The sequence below is a fragment of the Pempheris klunzingeri genome, chromosome 19 (assembly GCF_042242105.1).
Source record: "Pempheris klunzingeri isolate RE-2024b chromosome 19, fPemKlu1.hap1, whole genome shotgun sequence".
Classification (NCBI taxonomy): Eukaryota; Metazoa; Chordata; class Actinopteri; order Acropomatiformes; family Pempheridae; genus Pempheris; species Pempheris klunzingeri.
The window spans coordinates 696,335-709,015 of NC_092030.1; the positions used below are offsets into that span (position 1 = coordinate 696,335).

Sequence of the window (12,681 nt, forward strand, 5' to 3'; positions counted from 1 at the left end):
CAACACACACACACACACACACACACACACACGTGTACAACCCCAGTCTGTTTCATATTGTACCAAAACACCGACACTCCATTTCCCTCCTGATGTGAAACACACACACACACACACACACACACACACAAGCAACCTAACAAATTATAAATTAGTGACAACACACTTGTTTGGAAATATGAAAATATGGAACTTGAACACTCAGATTTTGTGGTTTGACTAGTACGCTCATGTCAGACTTCCCTCTGTTTCTGCGTCCGTTTAAGGAAAAGGAACCGGACTGAAATCTGTTCGCTGTTCTGCGTCTACGGTTACAGCCATAATTTAATCACACACACAAGTGCTTCATGGGTTTCCCTTCAGCCGTCTGTGGACACGTTTTGTAAATTCCTACCAATGATTTAGGAAGAGTTCACATCCTCGTAATTTGTTCTACACAATGACATTAAAAAACGCAACCCAAATCTTTGTTTTCACAGGCTGGAATTTCAATGAGCTGCAAACACATACAGCCTGCTTCAGTAATGGAAAAGATAAGGCACACAATATTCTCATCCGTCAACAACCGAATTCTGCACCTTATTTCAGGGGGAAATTGAGCGAAAACGTAACAGGGAGGTTTCTGTTTTTTGGAGATGTCATAAAGTCACTGTGTCACTGCGAAAGAAAATAACTCAACAGTCACGTGTTTCATTTACATGTCGGTTTCCTTCATGGTCGCGTCGAGAGAAAAGAGGAAGGAGTCTTACCTCTAGCGTGGTCTACTGTGTGTGTGCCACAGTCCACCTTAAATGTCCCCTCTTTGTTTAGCTTCAGTACTCTGACAGGACGCCTCCGTCTCGTGCCTGTAAGACTCCCTCCGCCTTGGGGCCAGAGGGAGGACGAGGAGAGAGGAGGTTGCTGTACATGTGAAGCAGGACGGGTCCTTTAGGAGGCGGACAACACAGCCAGTGAGTTCCTGCTAATGATCAAATGCTTCACGCTCACATGTGGCTGCAGGCGGGATATTCCTGTCCTCAGAGAGAAAAAAGACACCAGGACGGATGTGTGGTAGTTTTTCCTCTTTCTTCCGTTTGTGTTTTCTGAGTGGTCTGCAGTGATGCTCCCGTGCGACACGTCCGACTCCTGCGTGACCTCCGTTTGCAGGCGTCGGTGGTGGGAGGTCAGGGGTCAGGATCCAGAGGTTTGGGGGCGATGAGGGTCGTAGTGGTGGGGCGTTAGCGGCTGAGGGGCAGCTGGGGCAGCGACATGGCCTGGTGAGGGAGACTCTGAGACGTCAGCACGGAGAAGGGGTGACCTGGAGAGAACACCGAGAGCACGGGGGGGTTTTTAAAACAGTCAGGAAACAACAGGTCAGCAACACTAGAGACACAAACAGAAGTAAACTACAACTCACTGTCGATGTACCCATGAAGGGCCACCATGCGCGCCCGCTCAGGACTGCCAAAGGGGGAGTAATGCAGCTCATCGGGCAGGGACGAGGGGATCCTGGCCTGGGGGTGACCTTGGGGCGCCCCACTGTGCTGGGGCGTGTGCTTTTTGTGTCTTGCTCTGCAGTTTTGAAACCACACCTATGAAGACGCAATGTAACCAGACATCATGTAGCCATATTCTTGGAAAAGAATACAAGAACGTTTGCAGACATCACAAATGACAGAGAAAACTGTGAAAACACATCCGGTATTATAGTGTGGATGCTGTTTGAGTACATACAGCTCCGACCGCACCACGAGTGGGTCTGTGTCACGAGTGTGGACGTCTGTGGACTGACCTGTATGACTCTCCTGCTGAGGCCGGTCATGTCGGCCAGTTTCTGTAGCGTCTGGGCGTCTGGATTATTGTCCTGGGCAAACTGAGCCTGCATGATCTGCATTCAAACAGCAAATTAGCATGAAATCTATTTATTACAGAGACCATGAAACGCTGTGAGAGGGCTGCATGTCCACTAAAATGAGCTGTGAATTGTATTGTGAACGCTGTGGTCTCGTCTGACCTGTAGCTGCTCTGCGGTGAAGGATGTCCGTGCTCTTTTGGCCGGCTTGGGTTGGCTGTCTTGTTCTGTTGGAACTGCTCCCTCTAATGTGATACCATTACCTGAAAAACAGGACATGTGAGATGGCAGAGAAATGTGGAGAGAACGGGCAGGAGGTGTGTTTAAACCAGGACCACTGAGAAACCAGACAGAAGCCGTCCAGACACATTAAATTATAGATGTAAATGTAAAAAGTAAGAATACATTCTACAGCAGTAGGTTATGCGTGCTGTCTTTGTGAAGGTTCAGTATGAAACATATTGAAATACTCAGCCACAGAGAACCACGGTAGTAAACATGAAGCACCACTCACCGCTCTCGGCCGCTCGTTTGAGGTTCTCCACCATGGTGTCGTAGTGGATCCTGCACAGGACCTTCTCCTCCACCAAACCAAACTCCTCTCCCGTGGACAGCTGCCTCTTACACGAGTAGCACGCAAAACACGCCAAGTGGTACGCGTTTCCCCGAGCACGGCGCACCCAGTCGCTGGCGTATATCTGCCGCCCACAGCGGGCACACTTAGTACCAAACCTACTGTGAGGGGTGGAAGGGAGGCAGAGGAGGAGAGGCAGGACACAGAATGAGACATTAGTGGTTTGTAGATGGTGGATAGAAGCAGCATTTTGGAGGAGAAAACTGCAGCAGAGGATGTTTAAAATCTTATCCCAAGGCCGTTTCCACACAGTACACACACACACAGAGCATTAAACATGCACAGGCGTCGTTTTCAATGAGAATATTTTGATTTGAAGTTGAAAATAAGTGTTTTTAAACTCAAGGTTTGGGCTGAACTCAAAAAGTTGAAGCTAGAAACGCTGGAGGAGGATGTGGCCTTCAGAAAAGACTCCTGACTGCGGCTGCAAGCTGAGCTCTGAATGCAAACAAACCAACACCTGCAATTTCCTGGCTGATGCATGAAGGCCCTGACACACACACACACACACACACACACACACAGTGGGAGATGAAGAAAGACTTGGATGACATCACTCGAGGTCGCCCTGCTGTAACTGATAGCAACAGTGAGGTCAGGCGGCGTATAAACCTAAACCACCTGACTTACTGTTCTGAGTGGGTGGGTGGCGTCGGGGGTCGGCGGGCACAGAGGGAGGCGATGAAAGATAACCGAACAGAAAGTTGCAGAACGAGAGAGCAAACAATTCCTCCAAGAGCTGCTCTCGTCGTTTGAAATGATTTTAACGTGAATGAGGTCAGAAGGACACAAATACAAACTGACAGAGACGAAAACATTTAATTATACCGACAAACTGAGTGACTTTATTCTGAAAGGACGAGGATGCTGTCACTGCTGCTTTGTTTTCTCTAAAACCAATAATAAATAAGTATTTTGTGACTCTGACTCTCCCATTTAATCCCTCTGAAGATAGAAATCGTTGAAACTGCAGTTTGGTTTTAAAAACTGGCTGTAATCACTCACAGACTTTATTCCAACAAGAGTAAATAATGCATTTTACGGGGGACTATTTTCAGCTGCGGATTAATACACGTTTGGTGTTTGAGCTTGTGTTCGTCGTGATGAAGAAACAGTTTTAGCAGAACAGTGGGGTTCTGTGGCAGAGAGGAGCAGGCTCCATCAGGCTTCAGCTAATTTTGTAGTTGAAAATATGAAAATGATAGAACTTCACCTCGTCCTTATCCTCTGGCTGCTGCAGGGTTCAGCGAGCAGCTGGCTCTGTGCAGCACCTAAAGAAACTCCACTTTAAAACCACGATATATTATACAAATTTCCTGTTTTCCACGAGAATGAAAAGAGATTAAGCTCCCGGACTGAAGAGCACGTTAAGGGTTTAATGGGTATAAAACGCTTTAGGTCTGAGAAGGTGCCGGGTGGGAGGGGAGCCATTGTTGGGGTCAGCAGCTGCCAATTCTGGTGAAGGGGCCGGATTTGTAAACAGCCTGAGGGAAAGCGCCGCCTCCAGGGTAAACCGGGGGGCCAGAGCCCGGGTTCGGCTCAAATCGATGGGGTTGTTCTGTCGCACGGGCTCGGAGGCAGATATTAAGAGCTGCTGGCTGCTCTGTGAGAGCTTCACTGACACACGTCAGCACAGACAGACCAGAGGAAGGTATGAAGGAGGCAGACTGGTGAGGGCAGGAAAGGAAGAGAAGAATAGAGGAGGAGAGAGGAAGTGAGTGGCAGAGGGAAATAGCAGAGTAAAGAGCGTCGATGGCGGAGGGAGAGAGGGCGGGAGCGGGGGGTCGGAGAGAGCGAGGGTTGCCAAGTGAGTGGGTTTGGCAGCGCATCAGTGCACTCGAGCCCACTCTATCTGGGATGAAAGCATACTATAGCCCTGACTTCTCTCACCAGGCCCTCCTGGTGTACATGAGCCGCTTGGCCACAGTTCTCCTTTTCCTGCATGTTGGATGGCAGAGAGCATTTATATCGTCAGTCATCGCTCGCTGGAGGACGTGAGCGAACTAGGCCAGGCTTCTCCTCGCCGTTCGTTTTAGAATCGATTTTACTGATCACGTGTGGATCTGGCCCCGAGCTACATAAGATCCTCAGATCCTCGACCTGCCTGAGGAGAAGAGGCTCACACAGTCAGTGACTTCTTCAAACAATGTTCTCTTTTCACTCAGTGCCGACCTCTTTTATTCACTCGTTCATGCTCTAATGTTCCTCCTGTTCTAGATTCACTGTGATCCTTAAAGCTTCTGTCTGTCAAAGCACTTTGTAAACTCTTGTTTTTAAAGGTGCTACATGAATACAGTTATTACATTAATGAGACGAGCAGTGAAAACAGAACAAACACACTGAGAAATGTCTCTGCGGTGACCTTGAAATAAAATTAGCTGGCATGGCACTTACAGGGGCTTAAGTTGTCACAGATATGTGCAACTTAACCAAAAAACCTCTTCTAACCCAATAAAGCCATTCCGGAGACAAATGGACTCCAGGGCTCTCAGCGTCTCGGATTGTTCTGGAGGGTTCCTGCCTGGTTCTGCACCAAGGAGGAAAACATTGTGGAACTTTGCGGCTAATCTAGCATGACAGCTTGTCAGTTTCATGCTCCGAGACACAACCCAGAAAAGCTGCAAATCATCCCTTGTTTTAACCCCCCCCTCCTCCTCCTCCTCCTCCTCCTCCTCCTCCTCCATCTTCATCTCCCCAGACCCCTCCCTCCCCCCCACCCCGTCTTTTTTTTTCTTTTTCTATCTCGTTTTGTCTTTGTACCAAAAACCTGGTGTTTATTCTGGAGTTATGTCAATCCTCACAGCCCCCTGTATCACTCACAGGAGGGAAAACCCTCCCCCCCAGACCTCTCCTCTCCTCTCTGCTCCCCTTCTTTAGTCCAATCTTTTTTTTTTTACATTCATTCACCTGCTGCTGTAAGAGGGGTGCAGGTTTTTTGGATTATTTCTGCTGTGCCATGAGAATACTCTAATCTCTATTAGATTTGTCCTCAGAGATTTCTCAGCGGTTTGGAGACGCGAGCTTCATGTTGGGCCTTTTTATGGGAACCTAAGACGGGATGAAACACATCACAGACGACATCTTTTAACAGATTTATCACATTATCGGGCTTTAGCGTGTTAAAGGAACCTCTCCGTGTGTCCGCGGTGCTCTCTGAGAGCTCAGGCAGCTTCCTTCATCACAGCTGCTCTGATTTAGTGAAGGAGCAGCGACAGACGCCGCGGTACAACTTCCTCTCATCCACGTCTCAATAACACTGAGGCAGTTACTCCTCTTTGTTGCTATGGAGACCTAATCAGCTAAACAGAGGTGGGCTGATGAATAATTACTATCACAACACACACACACACACACACACACACATCTCATCCGACATCTCTGGACTCTGGTTTCACCGTCGGGCTCTCGGGGTGCCCCTGATTAGTGCAGTAACTTCCTGTGTGGCCTGCAGCTCGCGGACGAGGATGATGTTTCTACACAGCGAGGGGGGGGGCTGATAAAGAAATGGAGAAATGGCTTGTGTGTGTGTGTGTGAGCCCCTGAGGCCTGACATGGGTTTAAGAGGCACAGCATGGACTCTGTCCTGCACCCCCCCCCACACACACACACACATACATACATGGAGGGAAACCCGCTCTGATTTCCTGCTATTACGCCCCATTAAAGCAGCTGTCAGTCCAAAGCCAGATGAGAGGCTGACACAGATGAGGAAATATCTCCAGACCGGCCCAGAGGATCTGGACCTGCGCTGGTGTTCAGCCCGGCTTAAATCTGGCCTAAACCCAGATTACAGTTTATATTTTCAGAGGCAGCAAAGCTCCTCTGTTCAGCTGCGTCTCCGGAATCATTTCTCCTCTTCCGGCGTGACTGGATCCAAACCTACAAACATTATTATGTAAATGAGGATTTTTCCTCCAGAGGTCGTAACGTTTAACGTGTAGAAGACGCAGCTGAACTCAGCATCCAGACGATTAAATCAGTTTTACCGTCATTTAGATCCACCTTCAGTCACACAGCAGATCAGACCGCTGAAGTATATCTGCAGCGTGCACAGAGCAGAAACTCCACCACCCGGAAGTGGAGAGAAATACGACTTTGTCCAAGTGTTTAACACCTAAACGAGCCGAGTGTCGACAGTGAATGAGTGATTGTACAGATTTAAACACACTCAGCCTGCAGGCGCTCACATAAACTCTGCTGCTTAGATCTGATGTCACAGTTTTTACTCCCTGATGATTGTGAGATTTAACTAATTCAACTTCTCGGAGCATTAAACTAGTTTTAAAATAGTTACAGGAACCGGTCAGGAAAGTTGGGGGTGAATTAGCTTCAATGGATTAGCTTCAGTGGATTAGCTTCAGTGGATTAGCTTCGGCTCAGTGAAGGACCCTGATTTATTCTACGGTTCAAAGTGTGTGTGGATCCCAGAGAAACACACACACACACTGTTTAGTGTTCAGGGATGAAACTTCTAATCCTCCTGGTGGGATGAACGGCGAGTGTGAACACGTTTAGCTCCTCTACATTCAGTTCATCACAGTGACTTATAATTACAGTGAGGAGATCTCGTGTGACCCAGTGACAGCTAATTCAGCGCTCGGTCATATGTGAGTCCTCTGTGCGCCTCAGTGGTGTGTGTGTGTGTGTGGGGGGGTGTGTGTGTGTGGGTGGGGGCGGTGGTGGAGCAGCGTTTAGACGGAGACGGGTCGAGTAAAATATTATTCTGATGTGGCAGAGCAAACACAGGAATCTGCATTTGGAGGAAAAATGAGCAGGATGATTGGCAGCTGCTGGGCAGGCACAAATAAACAGAGATCTCAGTGTGTGTGTGTGTGTGTGTGTGTGTGTGTGTGTGTGTGTGTCTTGAGTTGTGAAAGGAGGCAATGTGTACGGGGTATTCTTGCTAAAATGTGCATGTAAATGTTTCATATTTCAGAGTGTGTCCAGTGTGCACACATGTATCAGTGTGTGTGTGTGTGTGTGTTTTCAGTGTGGATAGGAGTCACATTCAGATCAGAAACATGCTGACCAGGCATGCGGGGCGGTCTAATTGCTGGTCTGGAGGCCTGAGGGTCTGGGGTGGAGGACGGCTAATTGCTGGTGATTATAAACCTCAGAGCGGCGGCCTGGTGTCACGTTTCCATCAGAGCTCGCTCACAGGTCCGAACACACACACACACACACACACACACACACACACATGCTGGTGTGTGTGTGTGTGATAGACACACACCAGCTTCAGGCTGCACAGCTCTGAATTTTACTGTGTGTTGTTGCTGGTGTGAACCCCATTTAACCTCACACACACACACACACACACACACACTCACAGAATAAAAATAAAAATCTCTGAGTAAAAACCAAACTAATAAAGATGCTGCTGAAACCATCAGTTCAGTTTGTTCTGATGGAGAATTTGTAAATGAACATGGAGTCTAGATAAATAAATAGATAGACAGATAATTATATTATTATTTTGTTCTTCTGATTTTCTGAGATAAAGTTAATTAGGAGGAGAAGGAGGTTTGTTTTATTATCAATTATATTATTATGATTATTATTATTATTATTATTATTATTATTAACAGTTTGCTTTTAATTTAATCGTCCTGTTTTCATTTTAGGGAGGATGATGATGATGATGATGAGCAGCAGGTCATCCATGTACAATAGGAATAGAATAGAATAGAATAAAATAAAATAGAATACAATAGAATAGAATAGTAGTGAAATTCATCTCGTTGTTTTATTTATTTCTTCTGTCTACTCTGTTATCTAATTATTTTATTCTATTTAATTTTATTCCATTTCCTTCTATTTTATTTTATTTCATTCTGTTTTATCTTATTCTATTTAATTTTTTTATTTCCTTCTATTTTATTTTATTTTATTTCATTCAATTTTATTTTATTCTATTTAATTTTATTCCATTTCCTTCTATTTTATTTTATTCTATTTCCTTCTTTTCTATTTTATTTTACTCTATTTCCTTCTATTTTATTTTATTCTATTTCCTTCTATTTTATTTTATTCTATTTCCTTCTATTTTATTTTATCTTACTCTATTTCCTTCTATTTTATTTTATTTTATTCTATTTCCTTCTATTTTCTCCCGCTGACTCATGCTGTCGTTCACATTATTCTTTGTTGATTTTGTTCTTTGAGTCTTTCTTCATGTTTGAGGTTTGGCAACACTTAGAGTACAACAGAATAAATGAATAGAATAAAACAGAATTATAGAATATAACAGGGCAGAACAGGATAGAATAGAAATTAAATAGATAGAAAATAATTATTTCATAGAAATGATATAGATAGAAAACAATTATAGATAACAGGACAGAATAAAATGGAACCAGGTCTCTAGAGTCAGTGCTGTGTTTTCAAAACTGGTTAAACTGCAGTGTGTGTGTGTGTGTGTGTGTGTGTGTGTGTGTGTGTTAAAGTGTGTGTGTGTGTGTGTGTGTGTGTGTGTGTGTGTTAAAGTGTGTGTGTGTGTGTGTGTGTTGTTTCTTCAGCGCACCAGCAGTAGAAAACATTAGAAAAGGAGTGTGCTGTGTCTTATTGATGAGGGCAGGTCCTGTCTGTCTGATCTAATCACTAAAAATAACCGGATGTCAGCAGCGCGCCTGTTTTCAAAATAAAACTGGTTGTATTCTTATTTTTATTAATCTGGATGGTTTTTTTCTTTCTTTCTTTTTGAACAGACAAAATAAATCTTTCGGCTCTGAGCTTCACTGAAACACTTTTGTTTTGTTTCAGACTTTGAAAGTTTTTGAAAAGGTCTTTGAAGAGCACGTGAGGCAGCCCGCATGTGTGTGTGTGTGTGTGTGTGTGTGTGTGTGTGGCCTGCGCTACCGGGGCAGAAAAACTTACCCTACCTGAAATAATCCATTTTGCAGAAGATCTCTTTGTTCTTGATGTAGCAGCTGCTGTGCTGCCGCAGGGACGTCCTGCACACCGAGCACTCCAGGCAGCGCACGTGCCAGATCAGGTTGTTCACCTGCGGGAGACAACACACACACACACACCTGAGTCTAACACACACACACTCACACACCGCTGACTCAGCAGCGTGTGTCTCTGTGTGTAAATATCGTGATGCTGCCTCATATCAGCGTCTGATCAAATCTAATCTGTAGTGTTATTTTAATATCAGTCAATAGATCGATATATTTGAAGGTATTTTCTGGTTCAGCGACACCATTTTTCTGTTGGCAAATTTTCCTAAATGAACTTGTGATTTTAAATTCAGGAAATTAAATAATTCGCCAGAAAGAAGAAAAAAAAGTCAAAGCTAAAAACCTCCTGCCTCTGCTCAGAGTTCAGTTTTTACTGCATTATCAATAATCATCATCATCATCATCAATAGAATTAAATCAGCCAAACGAAAACTAAAAGCCCGTAACTGTCATTAATAATGTCTGATGAAATAATTTATGATCAGAGAATAAAGTCAGTAAATATAATATAATGAAAATATGTCAGATAGTATTTTAGCTGAGATTATGGATTATTGATGGATTATTGATGGATTATTATTATGAACACAGAAACGGTCCAGGTCATCTCTTCAGCTCGGCTCCTTTAAAAACAGGACTTTTCTTTCTGCCTTTGGAAACATTTGTCGTTATTTCATCCACCGAGGCGAAATTTACTGAAACCATTTCAGGACATTTATTTATTTATTATTATTTATTTATTTGTTATTTATTTCCGTTTTATTTGGATTTTATTTATGAATCATTATGAATCACAAGAAAAAGAGTTCAGTTTATTTTTTTAAAGCGGACAGAAAAATCATTTAGACAGATTTAAAATGAATCATAGCACAAGAACATTAAGGATTATTTAGATGTATTTATCTGATTTATTGATAGTTCACAAATTAATTAACAAAAGTGTTCCATGATTATTGATTCTTTTTCTGAAAAGATTAAAAGATTATTCCAGAGAAACTACAATGATGTGTTCAAAGACCTGGAATCTGAAACTATTATTATTATTATTATTACTGGTAGTATTTGAATTATTATTTGAATGATTAAAATGGTTTTGAAGCCTGAATTTTTATTTCGCCTAAAATGAGACACGTGAATAACTGTCTCCTTTATACTTTAGTGATATTTTAGTGATATCTTATTGGTATTTCATTGATATCTTATTGGTATTTTAGTGATATTTCATTGATATCTTGTTGGTATTTCAGGACTAAACGCCGTCCCGTCGCTGTAAAAACCAGAGCAGCCCGTTGGTCTGAGGCCTCCTCTTGCGCTTAGTGCTCACTCAGATTAAAGCTTTCTGCCTGGACCAGGACCTGGACCTGGACCTGGACCTGGACCTGGACCTGGACCAGGACCTGGATCAGGACCAGGACCAGGACCTGGATCAGGACCTGGACCTGGACCAGGACCAACCTGCTCCTCGTGGATAAGCTGCCGGTTTTCTGTCTGCTCGGGCGGCGTTAAAACGGAGTGAACAAATAAACAGGACCCCCCCCCCCCCTCTCTGCCTCTCTCTGTCTCCCCCCACACCCCCGCGGCCCCTCAGCCCCTCACCTTGAGCAGGTATCTGTCCAGGATCTCCAGCCCGCAGCTGGCGCACACGTTCTTCCCGGTGGAGGGCACCGAGCTGGCGGTGGAGGTCGGCGAGCACACGGAGGGGGTGGAGGGGGTGCTGGGGGACGAGCGGGTGTCCTCCCGCTCCATGTTGGACCGCTGGGACTCTCCGTCCGAGTGAGACTGAAAGAGGGACCGGCAGCACAGCTCAGACACACACACACACTACACACACACACACATGTAAAAGAAGTGTCTGCGTGCGTCACAGGCTCCGGCTCCACGTGCACCGGGCCGCCGGGACCTCCGCAGCACAAACAGGCGGAAAAGCTCTCACCATTGGCGCGTGCTCAGAGTCCACGGTGCGGCGCGAGGCTCCCGGTGCGCCCTGAGGCTCGGCGGAGATCACCTGGAACACAACGGTCAGTCAGCGCAGAGCCTTCATCACTGTTCCCGCCTCATCCTCAGCACAGAAACCCTCCGCGGACATGTGCACAGCCTCTTATATAAAGTCTCCCCCCGCGACAAAAGGCACATTTTAATGAAGCTATTTCAATTTGGATTGATTTTTCCTTCCCCTTCACCCAGGCCGCTCACAATGACTGTGTTTTCCACGCAATCCAGGACACGAGAGTGGAGGGGGGGGGGGGGGGGGGGGGGGGACTACCTGTAATTACAAATAGCTTGAAACGCCGAGGATAAGAGGGGCCCGGAGTGTCAATTTCAACTGTCAATCACACAAAGGCAACGGGTCACCCAAAGAATTGCAAATTTGATTTTTAATGGCTGTAATTAAAATCCAATTCTTCTCCGGAGGACTGGCAGCGTGGAGAGGCTCGCGGACCGCAAATCACGCTATTCATAACAGAGGGGCGCGTGCCTCTTCACGGCGGCTGGCGCGTGCAGCTGATCTCAGTGCACATGCGGTGATTCTTGTGACATCACAGGGGGGGCAAAACAAAAGTCACGCACGGCGCTGCGGACAAAGTGCAGCCGCAGAAAGGTCCGCAGAGGGCTCGAGGCGGCAGGACAGACTGCGGTAAATGTAAAGGATTCACAGCCCCCCCCCCCCTCTCCGCTCCCAAACACACACACACACACACACAGCTAAGCCTGAGCCGGGGGGGTGAAGGCCTAACAGCGCGTCAGAGGCGCAGGCCACCTCTCCAATTTCAGCCTTTTACGCACAAAGTCGAAGCGCAGCCGCGTCCAGAGTGTGAGTACCTGCTTGGTGCCAGTTCCCTCTGACAGAATCTTATTTCCCTCGGACAGAATCTTACTTCCCCCTGACAGAGGGGACAAAACTTCATTTTTCCAGTACATGAACCGCTGCAGTCTCTCAGCGTTCAGTGTCTCCAAACTCGGCGCGTGGATTCAGGAGCAGCTTCGGCGCGGGGCGTCTCAGCCTGAACCATCCGTCCGGGTGTGAACACGTTAGTTTTCAGCTCAAAGCGCCTCCTCTGCGTCTGTCTGTCTGCCCGCCTGTCTGTCTGCGCGCGGCGGTCTGGCTGCCACTAAGCAGAGGAGTTATGGAGAAGCTGCTCCGCACAGAGGCGCGTTCAGAGCAGGGAGATCTCCTCCTCTCCCCGCGTCCCCCTCCGTCCACTCTGGGAAGGAGCCTGGCTACAGGAAGTGAATCAGATTGAGGGGCTGGCAGC

General features: G+C 46.2%; 1 protein-coding gene across 1 annotated transcript; it reads right to left on the reverse strand.

The window, feature by feature from the left end:
* Positions 1-1,217: 1,217 nt before the first annotated feature.
* On the reverse strand, positions 1,218-12,346 carry lhx6a (LIM homeobox 6a). The gene is made up of 9 exons (XM_070850808.1): positions 12,248-12,346; positions 11,361-11,432; positions 11,024-11,206; positions 9,347-9,468; positions 2,346-2,566; positions 1,994-2,094; positions 1,772-1,867; positions 1,397-1,571; positions 1,218-1,297 (listed from the first exon to the last, which is right to left on the reverse strand). Exons 1-9 carry the CDS (start codon positions 12,344-12,346, stop codon positions 1,218-1,220), a joined length of 1,149 nt encoding a protein of 382 aa, XP_070706909.1.
* Positions 12,347-12,681: the final 335 nt, after the last annotated feature.

What these genes read in the sequence shown, in the direction of transcription:
- lhx6a (XM_070850808.1), bottom strand. Translation starts at nt 12,346, where the DNA reads ATGTACTGGAAAAATGAAGTTTTGTCCCCTCTGTCAGGGGGAAGTAAG. An exon ending in TGGACAGATACCTGCTCAAG is followed by an intron (nt 9,469 to 11,023) that starts GTGAGGGGCTGA and finishes TGTCTCCCGCAG; the next exon opens with GTGAACAACCTGATCTGGCA. An exon ending in TGCAAAATGGATTATTTCAG is followed by an intron (nt 2,567 to 9,346) that starts GTAGGGTAAGTT and finishes CACCCCTCACAG; the next exon opens with TAGGTTTGGTACTAAGTGTG.